General features: G+C 27.8%; 1 protein-coding gene across 1 annotated transcript in view; it reads left to right on the top strand.

The window, feature by feature from the left end:
- Window positions 1–21,148, top strand: part of LOC129912694 (uncharacterized) — a 49,343-nt gene that overhangs the window by 6,423 nt on the left and 21,772 nt on the right. The window contains exon 2 of the mRNA XM_055991052.1: window positions 19,411–20,032. Within this exon, the coding sequence (XP_055847027.1) occupies window positions 19,724–20,032 (309 nt within the window). The 5' untranslated portion in view covers window positions 19,411–19,723. The remainder of the gene's footprint in view (window positions 1–19,410; window positions 20,033–21,148) is intronic.

Below are 21,148 nucleotides of genomic sequence, written 5' to 3' on the forward strand. Positions count from 1 at the left end.
TTTAATGCGTAAGCATTCTATGAGCCTTATTAATAAATTGCAGACTTTCGATAAATGATTATACACAGAACCGATATGTGTGCTGGGTTTTTTCCTTACGTCGAAAAACCCGCTGAGAGATAAGAAGTTGTGCAATTAATGATAAAATTAAAAAAAAAATCAGCTGACAATTATTTTGTATTTTATTTATTATTGATCGAAAAAAAGACCATAAAATATTGTTTGGCGTCGCGTCGATAGGTAATTAGAAAAAAAGACATGAATTTTAAACAACTTTTGATTTAGTTCTTTTCAAGTTGGATTTAAATTTTCTCATTTTTTTTTTTTCAATTTGTTTTGTAATTAGGTCACTCTTGCTTGATTTTATGATTCTAAGTTATAAAGTAATTAAATATTGAAGGTATTGACTACTTTCTAGTCAAGTTATACGTAAAATATCGAAGGGTAATAAGAAAATTTGAAATATAGTTTTTATATAAATATAAATACGGTCTTAAATTGCTAGGTTATCCATAGACTTTCCAGGAAAGTACCTTGTTATGTTTTTAGTTATCTCTTTGGCAGTTCCATGTTCAAAAATTGTAGATATTTTGTCAGAAAGAAAAGAAAAAATAATAATGTCTTGAACTTTTCACTTTTCAGAAAGAATTTTTCACTTTGCAGAATAGAACTTTTCAGTTTGCGAATTAGCTTTTGATTCAACGTTCGAGCATTTTGCGAAGAGGGAATCTTTCCAATAATTTCCTCTTTGGAAATTGGCGTTTGGTGACACTGCAAAGTGAAAAGTAAAAGAACTGCTGAAATGAAATCGAAAAAATCTTGTTCTAAGCTCCTATTGTTTTTCATTAGGTCAATTTTTATTCATTTGTCAACATAGTCGAAGCACACGTTTTTGAAGTCAAATATAAAATACAAAACAAAAATCTATTCACTAAAAGAGCTCAGTTGAAAGGCAGCTTTAACTTTAACGTGGGGCCAGGAGCCGGCGAGCTAGGACTAAAATTGTAAATAATTTTAGTTTTTTAATGTAATGTACTTATGTAACAAAATTCACTATCCGTACGCATTAAAAGAATTTTATAAAGATAATTTGATATTTCTCGATATTATCTTAAGTATATAGAACAAACATGTTCATAAAAAGTAACTTTATTTATTAACAATTTAGTTGTTGTGGTTCTGGATGTTAATCTTGTTATGAAAGCTTGAAATAATAAACTACGTGAGCTGACAATTAGTAAAACAGCACTTAAATTATATACATATTAGGGTACAATATAAGTTGGAATTTATAGTGACTTCAACCAAACGTATATATTTTTCTAGTAAACTAATGAAAACAAAAAAATTATAACTAAATTATCTTTATTATTCTTTTGATCAAGATCAAGTGGAAAAAAAATATTATATTCTTAAAATCTGAACGCACTTATTTATTTTAGATGAAATAAGTTGCAAAAAAAAGTTAATTTCGAGAGGATTTGAGAAAAATTGAAAACATTCTAAAATATTGTTATTTTAATTGAAATTCCATTATAATCTTTTCATTAGTTCTTTTTTTTTTTTTTTTTTGTGAAATTACTGTGAAATTCTTCTTATAAATCCCGGATTGAGTTTTCGTGGAAACATAGTATAATAGACCAGTGCCAATAATTTTTGAATTTTTGGGTGGTGGGAAAATTTAGGATAAATGGTATATGAAAGGGGAAAAATAAATTGCCCACAAAAAAATTGGGGGAAAGGGGGTGGGTGGGCGAAAAAGTGGGGTTGGTGTCAAAAATCATGTTTTTTTACGATTTCTGTCAAAACTAGACGTCCTATCGAAAAAAGTCAAATGCAAAAGTTGTAGGTAGTATAAATGTCTACAACTTTTACTCAAACAATTTTTTTCTATAACCTCAAAAATATTGAAAAAAATGCAAAAATACGATTTTTTTATTTTTTATTTTTATCTTTTACAAAAATAGTTGGATTTTAACAAAACTTGGTTAAAAATTACTTTGTTATGTTTTCTATCTATTAAAAATGTTTTTTGAGCAAAAAGTTAATTTTTGGATTTTTGACGAATTTAATTTGAAAAAATAGCCTATTTTTCAATCAAAAAAGTTACCGAAAAAATTTTTGATTTTTGAAAAGTTTGGAATGCAATTATTTAGCTTAAAACCGTTTTTTAAAAATAGTGTGAAAAAACTATACTTTTGTTTTAGAAAATATTGAGAATAATTGAAAAAAACAAAAAAACGATTTTTAAAATTGATTTTTCCGTAAATGACAGTAATATTGGCGAGAAATAATTTTTCATAGAAACTAAATTATACTTTCCTAATGGTCATTGACCCTTTTTAATTTGAATCCAGCACTAGAATAGCTCTAACGTACAAAGTTTCTAAGATATTGAATTTTGAACGTCCCAAAAACTATTTTTCTGATTTTTAGCATGTTAATATGTCAAAAACGTGATGTAATAGAATTTTTCTGACTTCAGATTCGAGCTCAGCACACAAAAAACCATTAGAAAAATATACTTTGATTTCTATAAAAAAAACTTTTTGACTAGTGAAATCGAACAGGGCAGAAAAAATCGAATGCCTTGTTCGATTTCACTAGTCAAAAAGTTTTTTTTATAGAAATCAAAGTATATTTTTCTAATGGTTTTTTGTGTGCTGAGCTCGAATCTGAAGTCAGAAAAATTCTATCACATCACGTTTTTGACATATTACCATGCTAAAAATCAGAAAAATAGTTTTTGGGACGTTCAAAATTCAATATCTCATAAACTTTGCACGTTAGAGCTATTCTAGTGCTGGATTCAAATTAAAAAGGGTCAATGACCATTAGGAAAGTATAATTTAGTTTCTATGAAAAATTATTTCTCGCCAATATTACTGTCATTTACGGAAAAATCAATTTTAAAAATCGTTTTTTTGTTTTTTTCAATTATTCTCAATATTTTCTAAAACAAAAGTATAGTTTTTTCACACTATCTTTAAAAAACGGTTTTAAGCTAAATAATTGCATTCCAAACTTTTCAAAAATCAAAAATTTTTTCGGTAACTTTTTTGATTGAAAAATAGGCTATTTTTTCAAATTAAATTCGTCAAAAATCCAAAAATTAACTTTTTGCTCAAAAAACATTTTTAATAGATAGAAAACATAACAAAGTAATTTTTAACCAAGTTTTGTTAAAATCCAACTATTTTTGTAAAAGATAAAAATAAAAAATAAAAAAATCGTATTTTTGCATTTTTTTCAATATTTTTGAGGTTATAGAAAAAAATTGTTTGAGTAAAAGTTGTAGACATTTATACTACCTACAACTTTTGCATTTGACTTTTTTCGATAGGACGTCTAGTTTTGACAGAAATCGTAAAAAACCATGATTTTTGACACCAACCCCACTTTTTCGCCCACCCACCCCCTTTCCCCCAATTTTTTTGTGGGCAATTTATTTTTCCCCTTTCATATACCATTTATCCTAAATTTTTCCACCACCCTTATGCTGCTAATAATTTGTTCAACTTTTGCCTTCTGAAAACCGGATTGGCACTGGTCTATAAGGGTTAGGTTGTTGTACTCAACGTTCTTGTTTCATTTAATTAAAAATCAACAACAAATATTATCAAATGTGGAAAGGTACCTAATTGAGTTGGATTTTTTTTGAGATTTTATAAAATATTTAAAACTTTTTCCAGGAAACATTAGAACAAACATAATGAAAAAAGTAGCAGGAGTTATTTCATCAAATATGGTTTTAAATTGAAATTCCATTAAAATCCTCAAGGCTGTCAAAGTTAATTTTCCTATAAATCCTTTATTACCTACCGGTGGAAACATTATTTAATTAAATGAAATGAAATCAAATTAGGTTATATCAGTGGAAACCAGACAGGTGTTTGCCATGTCAATATCGCTGGGTTTACTCTTGCATGGATTAACTTTTGTAAATTGGTTTTTGTGAAGGAGTAAAAAAAGAGAAACTTGTAAATGTAAATAAATGATTTTTGGCTACCAATTTATTAAATAATTTGCAAAGAATGTAGACTGAGACTTTATATTAAAACTTAGATCTACGACCTACGAGTAGTTATAAATAGCACTAACCGTTGCGCCGGGAAGTACCACGATTTTCCCAGTAGGATGATAGACTTTCATTGACTTTTTGAAAGTGTGGCATTTTTTCAAAAAATATTTCACAAACATCACAAATTTTTGTATTTATCAAATTTTTGTATCATTAGCATTTCAAAAAATTTGTTTCGCACTTTTTCATTTTGCTTATAGTATAAAGGCAATTTATTGCTTTGCTAAAATGTTAATTCACAAAGACTTTTAATTCGCAAAGACATTTTGCAAAATGAAACTTCGCAATGATATTTTTATTTTTATAGTGTGATTTATTTTCAAAATTTATTTTGTTTTGCGAATTATTAAACGATTATAAATTTCGCACGAAAATTAATTATAAAAAGCAAAAGACCGTTATGCCAATAAATTGCTGTTCAAGATAATAATGGCGAAATGAAAAATGCAAAATAAAAGCTTAGCAAAATAATAACTAACAAATTAAAAACTTGCAAAGCGACAATTTACGAAACAAATTTATGCGAAACGATAAAATTGTAAAACAAAATAATTGCGAAATAATTTCGCCCAATCAAAATTTGCTGGTTGATGATTCTAAAAGATAAAATTCTATCAGCCATCATTTTTTTGTATTCTTCAAGCTTGTCATCTTATCATTTTTACTTAAAAAAAATTCCATATCTTTTTCTACAATTCCATTGCAATGACTAGTAACGCAATTTTTTTCCCATGGAATTTTTTTTGCGTTATAATTTAATTTCCACTTCTAATTTAACTACGAATGTCACACCAGATAAAGCCCCTTTATAATAAATTTTACTGTCCATTGTTTGCAAAAAGATAAATCTCAACGAACACTCTCATAGGCTTTGAGATAAAAATTATTCCTCCGCCAGCCCGCAGCCGAGTCACTGCCCAAACACCACCCACTTCTATTATGAGTGCTCGAATACACTCTCTTAATAGATAAATCGATTGCACTTTTAAGTTCTAATTAATACTTGCCTATAGGGTTGCCATATTCTTTTTTTTTATCGTCTTAAACAAATTTTTTTGAATTAGTTTTAAAAATTAAATAACTTTCAATTAGTGACAGGTATGTCATATTCACGATGATTATGTACTGTCATTTAAATTTTTCGTGCAGCTGTCAGATGAAAACCCCAACTGTTTATTGGACCTACGAAAATGAGTATAACAGTTTTCAGATAATAGTGCAACTGTCAATATGACAGCCAATACTTTTTTCTGTGTAAATGTCATTTCAATGTTTACCATTTGAGTATGCGTCACTGACATTTTATAACTATATTAGAAAAAATTGTGAATTAAGTGTTATACGAACCTTAAATCAAGATTATGTCTTTTAGATAATGTCAAAATAACGGTATTGATAGTAAATATCTGTAAAATATGATTATGGCAATCCTACTTGCACAATCATCTCTACATCTCCTACCAATTGCATATGTATTAAACTAAATCTACATATATATGGAACCTCTGTTGGTTATATGCAAATTTGTATAAAAATAATTACTTGCATAATAATCTAAGTCTGAAATTACATCGTAGGTAAATACGTCCAGATAAGTACGAGACTATAGTCTATAAGCTTATAACGTAAATAGGAAATGTACTCCTTGCTGGAGAGAGACGTTTTGTTGCAACGAATTGACCTCTCAAGGGCACTCTATTGCGATGCAAATTGAGCTGATTGCCTATTTTAAGAATGAACTGACTCGTACTCGTACTACATACTCTGCCCCCGTCTACTTACATCTCCATTCACGTATGAAAAAAAAAAATATAACAAAAACAAAAATCAAGCTCCATTTGAGAATTCAGTTTGGATTTCTCGACACATTTTTCAATCGAAAAGATACAAATTCTAACATATCGATATCATCGTGTAACATCACTCAAATCATTCATTTGATTTGTGGCTGTGGCTATGGTCGACATCGATGACATTCGATATATTGATGAGAGAGGATATGACACGAAAAAAAACCTAATTTTATTGAATTGTACGCAAAAATAAAGTATTTGTTTGCTTCTAATAAGTGGTATATCAGTTTTCATTGATAACAATGTGATGATGGGATCTGTTATAGGTGTCTCTGCTTGTCTACTATACTTGTCGTCTCTGCGTAATAATCAAGTAAATTGCAAATACTATCGTCACTGGTGAAATACGAAGTATCTACAACACATCTATTAAGGGGGTGCTGTAATTGCAAATAGTAATGAAGTTATTTTTCAACGTCAAACGATTGTGATAAGATAGACAAGCACACAGTAGTTAGGTCTTTTAGTTCATCAACTCAATGAGGTTTTTGATGGAAGAAGAGGAGGTTTTTTATTAATTTATTGTTATATTTTTTTAACAAAGATTTTTTTTTTTAAATTGTGCGTAAATGAACAGAAAGTGTTTGAAAAAGTTTGTGCACCTGTTTTAAAATATGTTGTTAAATTTCAATTTGGTGAGTACAGACGTACATATGTATGTACATTGTACACTCATTAAAATAGTGATGATTTTTTCTTAAAAAGAAAAAAAAAATAATAGTACCTTTTTACGAGTTTCATTTCGCCATTTTTGTATTGCGTCTGCATTGATTTCTGATATTTTCAACATGTTAACACTCGCATAGTTCTCATAATTTGTATTTAAAAGCTCTAGATTATATGACCTAATCCCTTTCAAATTTTTTTAAAGCATGTTAAAAAACTGCGAAGAATTGAAAAATTTTGAGAGTTTTGTTTTATTTTAGTGTGCTCCTCCTCCTCTGATGAATGCTATGTAGCAATTTATAGTAGTTCTCTGAGTGAAGTAGTAACGTGTAAGAAACTTTTTTTTTGTTGAAAATTGCTATACGGTGTTATATGTTTCACAGAATCAGATCGGAAAGTTTAGTTCTTCGCAAATAGCGAACTAAATTTGTCTCGGAGAGAATTTCTACGACCGTGCTAATTATTGTTTTCTATGCTTTTGAGCAATTTTTTTTCTCGAATTGATATTTTAGAAGAAGTTCACCGTGGTCTATACAACCTCCATCTAGTAATGAATTGAAAAAAAAAAATCCCAAAGAGTAGGTGTATCCATTTCAAGAAAAAAAAAACTGTCGCGTTACAAAATTTGTCGCGCTAAAAAATTTCCTTTTGTTTTACTGCGATTTCTTAAAATGTTAAATAAAATCACTTAAATTTTTTGAACTAGTTAACTTAAAAAATTGATTTGTTATTATTTGGCTTATTTTGACAGATTTAAAGTTGCAATGCACCCTATTAATAAATTTTTCTATCAATTCATTTCATTAATTTAGGGTCAATTTTTCAGTAGTCAGTTAAACCTCACTGAGAGCTTATTCATTAAAAATTATGTTTCGTAATACATTTTTGGAATTCACAAAGTGCTTATTCATTACTGATTTATTCAGAAAGTTTTTGAACAAGTAACCTATCAAAACATAACTTTTAAGTGGCGACCATTGTTAGTCTTTTGAGAACTCAGGAATATTCATATTTATTAAGTTCTTTTAGTTCCCATTCAAATGGTTTAAGCAGACATTGATTGATACCAAAAAAGAGGAGTTATAGAATTTTTAACTAATTCTTATTAAAAATCTTGTTTTGTATCCACTTCTATGAAAAGCTTATTTTCACTTCCAAATTGTATAAAATCGCTAAATTCAAAAACTGGCCCTGAAAGCTTAGTATTAATAGCAACGTTTGAATTATTTGTATCACTGGCTTCTTAAATACAATTCCACTGGTTTATTTCATTGGAACATTTAATTTAAAGATAACTTAAACTGACCCCTTTTATTTGCTCTCTGAAATTTCCAGAACAAGAAGTAATTACAAATGACCTTGTATTTTCCATACAAATATTTTATATTAAGACTATTCTACTTTCTTGTCATGACATCACTGTTTGACATAACGGACATACAAAATGTCCTCTTCTCTGTCCTTTCAATTTCAAAAATGTATCTTAAAAAAAAAAAATAAACGACACCAAAAAAATAAGTTTTAGCTATTTTGAGACAATCAAACACTTGCGACACTCCGTTAATGACTTGTCAAATCTTCTATGACAATTTGCAGGCATTAAGCCAAAGTTATACATAAAAAGTAATTTTGTTCAAATTGTCACACCAAACGCATCACTAAATTTTTATAGTTCACGTCCGCTGATGGGATTAAGCGAATTTTATTTTATTATTATAACAAATGTTGCAAATTTATTTTCTTTGAACTTGGTTAACACTTCTTCCATAACAGAATTCTTCTGATTCTGATAAATTTCCATTGCTGATGAAATTTGTTTATGTTTTATTCAAAAAGCGTTACAGTAGCAATTTTAAGTAAATCAAATTGTAAATTTTCACAAGAAAAATTACAGATAAATAACAACACTTTTATAAACAAGTTTATAAACAATTTAAAATTCATACCTACATATTTAGTATTTATTGTTTATGGAGTTTGTCTTTGAAATTATCACATATTATACCTGTGAAGTGTCAGTTTAGATTTGCTTAAATATTTTATGACAAAAACTGATGATTGATATAAGAAGGTCATTTATTTTTTTAGAACAAAAAATAAAAGAATATTATTTGCAAAAGAAGACATCATTCTGTTTTATAATAAATTTTTTGTTTGAATTTTGAAATATTTCAAATTCTAAAATAAAAAAATAATAACTTATTTCTCAATTTCACAATTCTATTTTGTCTTGCTAAAAAATTGATGCAAATATGTATTTCATCAGTTTCTTTTGTCAATGAAAAACAGAAATAATAAAATAAAAACAAAAATGTCACACACAATTTATTGATTTATGAATATTTGACAGCCAAGAGTGTTGTCTTAAAAGATAAAAAACGAAGTGAGTCTCTTAAATCAAGTGATGTTTTCTTATCTTTAAGAGTCTTGACAGTCTTGAGATTAAATTGTTATCGGTGCAACTATAAGAGATAGATTTTATAGATAGACTACGAGTATTTCTTCAAATGGAGATTTTGTTGTTTATTTTTGTATTATTTATATTTTTATCAAAAACAGAATCTACAAAAGAATCACAATACATTTTTAATTGAGTCCTTGTGTGACATTGGTATAGGTAGGTTATGGAAAGATTACGATAACAGATATTGCTGTTACGTATTAGGAAATATTAGTAAACAGAATTTATAATCTGAAAAGTGTTAATCACTGTAAAACGTGATTTCTGAGACATTTTTATATTCTGAAATTGTTTTATATTATAACTATGAATGTACTAGTCTTTCAATTGTTCTTAAGACATTAAAATACAAAGTTTTATTGATTTGCTGAAACATTACCTCTTCGACCCCGAAATACTATTTTTAATTTAGCTTTGCCTGTCTGTACGTAACGTTCCTTATTTTTTTTAAAATCTCTCAACAAAGAAAGTCTGGAGTTAAACTACTAACTTCGAACGAGGCAGTATGAAAAAAATAAAAAGATTTGTCTGTACGTGATGATGACAGATTTGTCTCCACGTGACTGCGGAATGAAACTTTACCGTTCTTGATTATAGTTTTCAAAAGTTAAAGTTTTAAATTTCGAATTCTTATGTTTGAATTGAATTGTCAAATGTCACACTCTGTGGAATAGTCTGAATAAAGTGCATGTTCAACTTTTTGAACTCGTTCAATTCATTCGAGAACGAAATAAAAATAAAAATTGCAATAAAACAACTAAACAATTGTCACGGAATTTTTTTCTGTTAATGCTCATCATTATTGAATTTATCCAATTTTCTACACAATAAAGCAATTATTTCAAAAGCATCTAATGATTATTATAAAAGTAGCCATTACCAATTGTCCACTAACCTATACAAACAGAACTATGAAAGTTGAAATAATTTGATTTTATTATTATCTATACGTAGAATTTCATTTGTTTATTTTCCTGAGTTTATCTTATCTTTTTAATAATTTCATAGAGTTTTCCATATAAAAGCTTTAACAACGCAATTAGTTTGCCGTTAAGCTTTCAAAAAAAAATTATCTCAATTATTGTTGTGCGATGATTTTGCGTAATTTGTGTTTAATTAATAGTGGCATTGAGATAATGTAATTCTGTATTAAGGGAACATCATTTCTAATCTCCATTAAGTTTGAAATGACAGTTAAAATACAGAAACAAATGCTTTCAAAATTTTAAATGAATAAGTCTTGACCTTCAACCGAAGAAAAAGGGTTTATAATATTAATTTTTTTTTTTTTTGTCCTGTAGAATGCAAAATCATACAAAACATACAAATTTTTGTTTAAAACTTTAAATTAAAATTGACAAAAAAATGTTGCCAACAAAAATACAACAATAACCTAAATCAATTGACTCTGTGATTTTAATAGATTTATAGCTCATTTTGCATTTTTTCGCGATATTTTGCTGGATATTCCAAATATTTGCTTTTGTATTTTGGGAAGTTAGCCAAAATATAAATATACAAATACATTTAGTTTAATAAAGAAAGAAACTATAAATTTAATGCATTTTGTTTTTGTGTTGATTTGAAATATTTATAGAAATTGTAGTATTGTTAAAATAAGTTATAAATGTGAATGAAAATAAGAAACTTTGTAATATTGTATCTTCTAAAAAATTATTTTTGTTTGTTTGGTTTAATATCTTTGAAATACAATAAGATCAGCGGTTCGAAAAGACCGAATCACGTGTCTATCAACAGGTTTTCTATTTTTTTTTTAATCAATAGAAACATGATGTGATATCGATAAATAAAAATGCTATTGGTAATGTCTTACCGTATAATCTATTACAATTACACTGTTATACTTTTGATACCCTCTCTCCAATAATTGTATGAAAATCACAATTTCTAATAAATTAAGACATGCACAAAAGAATTTATTTGTTTAATTTTAAAAGTTTATTAATTACTTCCCCGAATTTTTTTTTGCTTATCTTCACAGACGAAACAAAAAAAATATTATTTATGAGTTTTTAGTGTGGTTCTAAAAATAAAAACATTAAATTAAAAATTGTTTGTTTAACTTGAACGCGCTATGGGTGTGACACTAGAACTTCAAATTATTTATGTACCTACATATTATTTTTAGACGAGAGATGGAAAAACAATTTTGCATTTAAGAATTTCTGAATCATCTTGCTGTAGAGCAAGAGGTTTCGAGGTGTACTAAGTCAAAGCGAATACACTTTGATTTAGTACACAAAACATTCGTAGCTTCTGTAATAAAAACCGAATCAAAATTATTGTCTTTATATAAAAATGCAATAAGTTAACAATGTCACAGATGGAGGTGGGACATAAATACATTAGGGTGGTCCTTATTTGGGACATGCCGCCATCCGATTGGAAATACCAAAAAAAATTTCCCTAATTTTTTTAGATTTTTATTTGACTCCCTTTCCCGGATTCAAGGTGAAGTTTTCATGTAAAACGTCATTTTCTTTGATTTTTTTATGTAATTTTCTAATTTTATATGAGGTTTTCCGGATTGTAGCAGGAGACTAGGAAGTTGAAATAAAAATTTGCAAAAATTAGAGAATTTTTTTTTCGCTGTTTAGAACTAATTGATGGCCATCCACCGTAGAATTTCGGCAAAAAGCAATATAAGGACCATCATAATATACATATTTTTGCCAAGATGGGTCACTTCAAATTTGACCTGAGTTTCAGCTTAGAACTGGAAATTTTAAGGATTCATTGTGAAACGATGACTTTTTTTATTTCATTTAAATTCATAGGTTGTGAAAAAATTCTTTCTTTTGTTTCTGTTTTGAAACGTGTGAACGAATTCGTTCGCGAAGCTTTTAATTACATATTTCGAAAACCGCTGCGTTAGTCATATTTTCAAGCATACCTATAAGTGTTAGTTAACATTTTTCTCCAAAAATAGTTTTTGTAAGGAAAAATAAAATAATTTTTCTAAAAGGTTCAAAATATTGTTTGATTTATTTTATCTTTAATCTTTTAAAACTACTAATCCTCATATGTATATTTAAATTCTTTGTTATTGTTTGGCCATTTTTTTTTCAACAATGCTTTATTTGTGCTATTTTGTTTGTGATAAACACGCAATAAGTGCGTTGGTCATAAATATCTTAAAGTGGTTTGTTTATATTTTTTGTAATCAGAGAATCATGGGATTGACAAGTAGTAAGCTTATTTATATTTTCATTCATATGAAAAATGTTAACAATTGCAAAGTGCTTTTATGAAATATATAAACAGCAACAATTTCCTGATAGTATTTTGTGTACTTCACTTGAACAGAAATGTGATGAATAATATACCTACTTCCACATTGAAGATTATTGAATAACTCATTCTTACTCATACGTCATACATCATACTTATTCAATTGAACCTTATTCTAATGATTTTAACGAATACGTGCAGCTTAAAAAGACCCGGTTTTACAGTTCGTTACCAACTAACAGCTGAACTGTAATTTCTCTGGCTACTAAGTACCTACTTCTCACTGATTCCAAGCCCTTGGGCTCTATGGACTATGGTAAAATAAGTTCCCAATACTTAACCCAATGGAAGTCAATTGTATGTCCTATGTAATTGAGCAGTTTATTTGTTCAGTTTTATTTTCGGACTCAAAGCTCGATTAGTTATTGGATTTTTTTTAGTTGATTTCTGAAAAACATTGCAGCAAAACACTGGTGCCTCATTTTTCAATAACTTTTAACCTCTTGAGATTTATAAAATTTCAAAGCGCGATTTTTATGATCTTTATTATAAAGTCCGCTATTTGTTCGCTGAAAAACACACTGTCATCGGTCTTTATTTGTTTTTCAAAAATGCACCCTAACCTTGCCTTCTAGTCAAAGGCCAAAGTTCCCGAACAATGATCAATGTTTATTTCTTCAAAAATATTTACTCCAATGATTCTGATGTCACTTGGACCTTTACTACCCAAGTTCAAAAAACTTTTGATAAACTGATGATAAAATATGTTGACATATTTTTATACCACAGATGGTTTATAGTCATAAGTTCTTTAAAAAATCACCCTTTTCATTTCGAAAAAAAAGAATATAATCCGAATTATATTTCTAAAAATAGCCACAATTTGGACAAACAACAAATTTACGATTTCATTAATATTCATGTCTTGACACTTGCTAAATCTCCTGATAACCCTCATAATGAAACACAACAAAACAATATTCTTGATGAAATAGAAATATACTTATTTGATCAAAGATCACCCAAATGTCGTCATTATTAACACTCACCCCACATGGAACTTTCCGCAGCATGATATTGAATGATGTTCACCACTATCTTGTGGCGCCGTGTATATACAGTTCGTGTCTTGCGCTAACTTATTAAAAATTCATAATTTAATGTAAGTTTTTTTTTAAAGTAAATCAAACCTCTTAAAAGCCAATTTAAAATGTAAACACACATTTTTCTTCTAATTTTCAATCTCAAGTCGTAAGTGTATAGGTTGAATGAACGAAATATTATCACGATAATATTATTCGTTAAGGTTTTTTTTTGAATTCAAATACCTGATCTGGGTCAAAACCAATATAATTTTTGTTTCTATTTCTAGTTTATTTGATTTTTATCTTTATTGTTATTATTATTACTTTACTGTGGTATCTATTTTTGGTCTTGAAGAAGATTAGAAAAAGCTTTGAAAGATACTAATATTTGTGTTTATTTAAATGTTTATAAACAAATACAAAAATTAAAAACATGCACATTAATGTCACTTTCAGAAAAGAAAAGAACAGAAAACAAAATTTCATTCTCAAAAAAAAAAAAAGAATTATTAATTTTGTGCAGCTGCTGTAAGATCGAAATACCAATTTATCAAAAGTAAGGGGAAAACAGAGTAATGTTGGACATTTTAAGATTTCTTCCCCTGAATAATCCTTCAAATTGAACAAATTAGGAATTTTTAAACTCTTCTCTTCTTGAAGTACAAATAAGGATATCACAAAAAAATAAATAAAAAGAACGGGTCCAAAAATGCTGCCTTGAGGAACATCGTTTATCTTCTTTCAATCCGTGTTTTTCGTCTCACAAATTGAAATGGTTTATTTGCAAGGAAGGATTCTTAAATTTAGTGGAATACTCGCACTGTTACTACCCGCTTTTACCCTAATTCTCATTCGAGTGATTCACTTAATTATTTGAATGAATTATAGATAATACGACATTATTTTTTTTTTGTTACGCAACATTTGCCTGATTTTTACCGCGCCTCATCTATAATAGTTGTCAACACATTGTCGGCATTAATGACATTTTTGTTTTTTCTATGCCTTATTTTTATTTGTATTATTCTTGAAATAATATCAAAATTTATGCATGTGTAGCACCTAATTACGTATAGAGAAATTGTTATAAAACTATATTATTGATTATTGCGCGTATCATCATTTTCGTATAATTGATGGATGGGTGGATGGATGAAATTTAATTAATAATGAAAAAAAAAAAATATATATATACGTACCTTCCGATACTTTTGACATTGATTGTCATATTTGTTGATAAAGAAGTTGTATAGGTAATTTCGTGATATCTCTCTGTACTTGATAGGTGAAAAAAAAAATCTAGTGCACATTTTACTTGAACCAGACAACGACTACGTTCTGAGTCACTTGATTTATTTATTAATCATTTTCTTATCGCAATAAGCAATTCTTTATGAATTCATCACATTTTTTTTTTTTGTTTTTGAAAAACGAATGATCGTTTTATTTTATTTTGTTTTTTATGAAATCTGGCCCCTCGTCTTACTAACTTTCTAAGGTACATTTAAGAATCAAAATGCTGCGCCATCGTGCTTCAAAAAAACGTACATGGGTACGTCTTTACCAGGGCAAAGGAATATTAGTTTGTTTTCGAAAATTTGTTTTACGGCCATATTATTATAGTTTAAAAAATACATATGGATGTGAAGAAATTAAAATGTCAAAAATAAATCCAAATCCATGATATTCACTATTACACAGAGAAAAAATAGTCATTTTTAACTATTTTAATAGTTAAAATCGGGATAACTATTTTTGAATTTGGATTTATTTTTGACATTTGACAATTTTACATCTAGATGTATTTTTTAACTCTTTCGGACCCAGCGTTAATCTCATGTAACATATTTTTTAAAATTCGTAAAAAATATGCCATTAAATAATTTTTTAGGTTTCGATGGCTTAATTGAAAGGTAATAATGCCTAGTTACTGGATTATTACAACAAATTAGACGAATATTTTTCTTTTATTTTTTTTTATCGAAAAAGGGACTGTTTATTATTTTTCCCAAATTTTTTTTATATGGTCTTAATTTTGAAAAAAAGATATAAAAAGTGTTAATCCAGAAAGTGTTTTGTTTTTTGGCTTAGAAGAAGCAGCATACATTATTGTTTCATAAAAAGTAATTTTCTTACACGTAACATGAGAGTAACACATTAGTTTTGCTATTTTTTATTTTGGAAAATAACTTTTTGCTATTCATATTTCTTAGTTGTGATGTTTTTGACACGATAAGACTGAAAAAAAAAAAAACATTTTTTAATATTGATTTTCATAGCTTGGGTTGGAAAGGGTTAAACTAGTGAATAATATGGCCCTTACGCTGAGGGGAAGTAGAAGTACACAATGAATTTGTAAACGAAAAATTCAATATGTTTTCGTTCGTTACGCATTTTCCAGTACGCAGCTCTATGAACGAAATTCACATTTTGAACCAGATACATTGGCAAATTTTCACACAAATAATTATAGCCCCAAAAAAGTTTTGTATTGTTTCTGTTATGAACAGATAATTAGGTTGAGGTGATAGGTATGTACGTCCGATAATAACACGGTGTTACAAAAATGAGGTTTTAAAATATACGCGGGCGGAGACCTATTAGGTTTTGTAGAGCTAGTCGCACTGAATACGAAACGGTATTTCAAAATCCCCTAACACCCCCAAAATCTGGAGTTACGGGCAAAAAACGGTTTTTTGGACCTTCACCCATTGAAAAAATTCTAGCTTCGACAATTTTTTACCCATTTTCGATTTTTTTACAGTTTCTGATAGAAGATAAATATACCTTTTTAACAATGTATAAAACATGTAACTCGGTTAAACCACTTAGAATTTATAGGAAGTCAAAGTTCAAAAATTCAATTTTTTTTCTCATTTGCCCAACTTCGGCATCAATTTAAAGTATATGTTTTCAAAACAACATGCTATTTAAAAAATATATTCTAAAACTATATCTATTTCTCAATTGATCGATGTATTTTTTATGAAAATCACTTCAAAATTGGCTTAGAAAAAAAAATTTTTCGATTTCAACCCAGATACAGAAATTCGAACTTTTAGGTATAGAACAAAAATGTTGTTTCGGCACGTAGTAGGATAAGTTGGACGCCAGGATTTGATGAAGAGTTTTTGTAGAGGAGCTCAATACAAACATTTTTTTTCTTTAAGAGGGGGTCTATCTCCCCCCGTTTAGGTGGGAGGGGCATTTTTCTAAAAAAAAATTATCAAAATAAAAAAAAATTATTAAAAAACAACGGCAACACTTACAGTAATAAATTGTACCATTTCCAAAAGGCAAAATTGTGCATTTGATTCTAATTTTTAAATCAATATAATATTACCAATAGTTTTTGAAATAATCGATTTCAAAGTTAAAAATAGGGGAAAAAAAATTTTTTAAACTCATTTTATACTGTTTTTGTCCAGACTGCGAATTTTAGTAAAAAAAATTACTCACACAAAAAACTGCCTCAATTGATTCCTTATCGAACCGTGAAAACTATATGTTTCTATGTCTTCTAGTTTTTGGGAAAATTGAAAAATTATTTTATCAGATTTTTCTTTTTTCAAAATATTTTTTGTTTTTATTTGTTTTTATTTTTCAATTTTCTCAAAAACTAGAAGACATAGAAACATATAGTTTTCACTGTTCGATAAGGAATTAACTGAGGCAGTTTTCTGTCTAAATAATTTATTTACTAAAATTCACAGTCTGGACAAAAATGGTATAAAATGAGTTTTCAAAAATTTTTTTTCCCCTATTTTTAACTTTGAAATCGATTATTTCAAAAACTATTGGTAATATTATATTGATTTAAAAATTAGAATCAAATGTACAATTTTGCCTTTTGGAAATGGTATAATTTATTACTGTAAGTGTTGCCGTTGTTTTTTAATAATTTTTTTTTATTTTGATAATTTTTTTTTAGAAAAATGCCCCTCCCACCTAAACGGGGGGAGATAGACCCCCTCTTAAAGAAAAAAAATGTTTGTATTGAGCTCCTCTACAAAAACTCTTCATCAAATCCTGGCGTCCAACTTATCCTACTACGTGCCGAAACAACATTTTTGTTCTATACCTAAAAGTTCGAATTTCTGTATCTGGGTTGAAATCGAAAAATTTTTTTTTCTAAGCCAATTTTGAAGTGATTTTCATAAAAAATACATCGATCAATTGAGAAATAGATATAGTTTTAGAATATATTTTTTAAATAGCATGTTGTTTTGAAAACATATACTTTAAATTGATGCCGAAGTTGGGCAAATGAGAAAAAAAATTGAATTTTTGAACTTTGACTTCCTATAAATTCTAAGTGGTTTAACCGAGTTACATGTTTTATACATTGTTAAAAAGGTATATTTATCTTCTATCAGAAACTGTAAAAAAATCGAAAATGGGTAAAAAATTGTCGAAGCTAGAATTTTTTCAATGGGTGAAGGTCCAAAAAACCGTTTTTTGCCCGTAACTCCAGATTTTGGGGGTGTTAGGGGATTTTGAAATACCGTTTCGTATTCAGTGCGACTAGCTCTACAAAACCTGATAGGTCTCCGCCCGCGTATATTTTGAGTGTTACACCGTGTAATATGTAGGTATACTTACTCGCGAATTTTTCACTTAATTCTGAATTTGAGAATATAATTTTTCCTGAGTCTGAAAAGTGCTGGGAACTAAGTCCACTTAAATTAGATTAAAATCGGAAAGTGGGAACTAACTACAAAAGTTTCTTATTTCCCTGCAGCAGTCTGAACTGAAGACCGCAGTCTTGGAAATTCAATTAAAATTGCTCGTTTGGAAATTCATCTGTTTAATAAATTGTTTATTTTTTCGACAAAAATACAAAGGTGATTAGTTCCTAATTCTATTTATCCGATATTAAAATGAAGGTTTCCGAAAAATTATTGATCATCAGTGTTTTACATTTCTTCCGCCATTTTGTTTTATGATTTGGTTTCTGCGTGGGTCAGTTTTTAAAAAATACTTAACCCATTTTCGCTTAATGGCTCCGAAATCTTAGCATCCCATATGTAAAATTTTGACATTTATTGAAAAGTCAACACAGTTAAACTGGTGTAATTGTTTAGTCAGCTATAAATTTGTTTTAATTATTTTGTTTGCGTCCTATCTACGGGTCACCGTGGCGTATGTGTAACTTTTTTTATATTGAAAAATCTTATTAAATAATACAAATTGTAAAAATTGTTAAATATGGTAAACAATTTTTGTGTTTATTAATTACACTTTTTAAGAACCTTTTTATTTAAAAATACCAACAAATAATTTTGATCACCTTTTTGCTGGGGTCTTTTGTGGTCAGATCAGAACTTTATAAGCACCCAAGGATATAGAAATATAATGTATTTCGGAAATTTTCTTCTTAAATAAAAATTCTTGTGTTAAATAAAAATTCAGCATTTAATTTTAAACATTTTTAACAATTAAGACTTGCAATTAAGACAGCTTTAAAATAATGACTCCAATCCAATGACATAGAGTGTTTGTGTCTGGATAGAAATAGCACCTAGAACAGTTTTCTAGCTTTTTTTTTAGATGCGCGTGCTCTCAACATGTCTTCGTTGCCCCACAGCAGCTGTTTTGTTGACTCTTCGTTTTTTTTTTTTTTTTTTTTATTATTTCTATTGATAAAATGAATGAAAAATAAATGTGAGAACAGTTGCGCTCATTCTCGTGAAAGCTCTCGTGCGATTCACGTCGTCTGTGAATACTATCAAACTTAAAAAAAAAAATACAAAAATATAATTCTATTGCGCCAATATTGCAATAAAAAAAAATTCATTACATATGAGTAGGTATTTACAGTTTATTAATTAGTCCGATCTCTTACAAAAACATCTCATAGACATTTAAAAATGCAGGAATGTGCATCTTAAACAATGTTTTTTTTTTTTCTTTTTATAAATAATGTGCATATTAATTTTTATTTTTTAATTTATAATAATTTTGTAATTTGAATTAATTTAATATAATTTTTTTTTTATTTTATATTTTCAGATTGAATTTAAAAAGGATTTCTATGAATTCAAGTGAAAACAAAAAAATCAGTGATATTTGTACCAGTGGAATATAATAATTCTATATAAAATATTTGAAAATAAATAAAAAATATAATTAAAACGTTATTAACTTAAATACGTTGCATTTATCTAATAGTGTTTACTCTAATAATTATTTTAGTGTTACATTTTAGAAAATAAATATTTTGAATACCTGCATCACATTAATCGTGAATAATAATAAATTTTATAAAAAAATAAGAAAACAAAAAAAATAAATAGTTTTGCATTAGGGTTGTTCTTTTCATATAATGGCCCCTACAATTACTAACAATTCTGAATCAGGATATGAATTTCTTGAAAGTGGCAATAGTAGTGAAAACCGTGAAAGTTTATTAAATCAAAGTGAAATTGATTTAGAAGAATCATCAACAACCACAACACAAGAACAACAACAACAATTAGCAGAAGAATCACAAAATGATGATGCCACCGATAACAAAAACAAACAAATGCCATGGGAAGGACCTAAGGCTCAGGGATTGTATGATCCACAGAATGAGCATGAAGCTTGTGGAGTTGGCTTCATTGTCGCTATTGACGGGAAGCGTTCTCACAAGGTAAGTTTATTAATTTATTTTTTCAAATTTATTTGATTATGTAATTGAATAAGTAAACAATTTAATATAGACTGCGTATGGCTGGATGGAGCCAAAGTGGTCTAATGTCTATTTGTATATTTTAAAAAAGTTGAGAAACTAAATAAATAAAACGCATTTAAAATTGAATGTGTGAGTTTCTTAAAATGAAAACTGATACTTTTAAGTTTTAAGTTATTTTGGTGCAAAAATGACAGACACATGGACCACGTATATGGAAGGATAGAATTTTTTTTATTTCTCAAAATGGAATTTTTTTATCTTTTTTGGATTCTGTCTAATTGTAGTATAGAATTATGTGCACAATAATAATGAGCTGGTATTTGCATTATTATACGGTGCGTCTGTTATACTTTTTTAGTCTATTAAAAGTAAAATTGAACAAACGGAATTCATTATTGAAAGACTTTAGAATTGAGAATTGCTGCAAAAATTATTTTCCATTTTTCCAGGCAAACAGACAAGCATTAGAAAATTGGTCTACTTTTTGTAGAATTTATTTAATGTTTGTTTACATCAAAGCTAATTTTGTCAACAATTTTATTATTTACGTTTTAGGTTTGAAGTGCTATTGTAGTTTTCTATTTACATTATGAGCTCGTTTTCAGTTCAATGATGAAATAATTTTGTTTGTTTATTTTTGAGGGAAACGTTATTGTTTTTATTTTGTCAAAATATGAATGCAAATCGGTAGTGCAGTGTGTTATTATTCATACACTACAGCAGTTTTTAAGATTATGTTAGAGAAATAAATACATAATTTGAAATGGGGTGAATAAATATTCATGGAAATTGTTGCATTTGCGAATTTGAGAGGATAATTTAATATTTAATGAAGTGAACTTCTGAAGTATTAGTAAGTTAGTTTTAAATTATTTAAATGAAAAGAGAGAAATATGAAAAAAATTAGCACTTTATCTTTTTTTTAAATGCATTTTCTTTCTATTTCAAATTAAAAGAAAAAAAAAATGAATTGCAAATAAAATAAACTTTGTAGGTATTAAAAAAAATTTATTGCAAATACAAAATTTTTCCATTAAAAATAATATGTTATTCCAAATGAAAAATATTTAGATT

This window comes from Episyrphus balteatus, chromosome 2, assembly GCF_945859705.1.
Source record: "Episyrphus balteatus chromosome 2, idEpiBalt1.1, whole genome shotgun sequence".
In the NCBI taxonomy this organism is placed as follows: Eukaryota; Metazoa; Arthropoda; class Insecta; order Diptera; family Syrphidae; genus Episyrphus; species Episyrphus balteatus.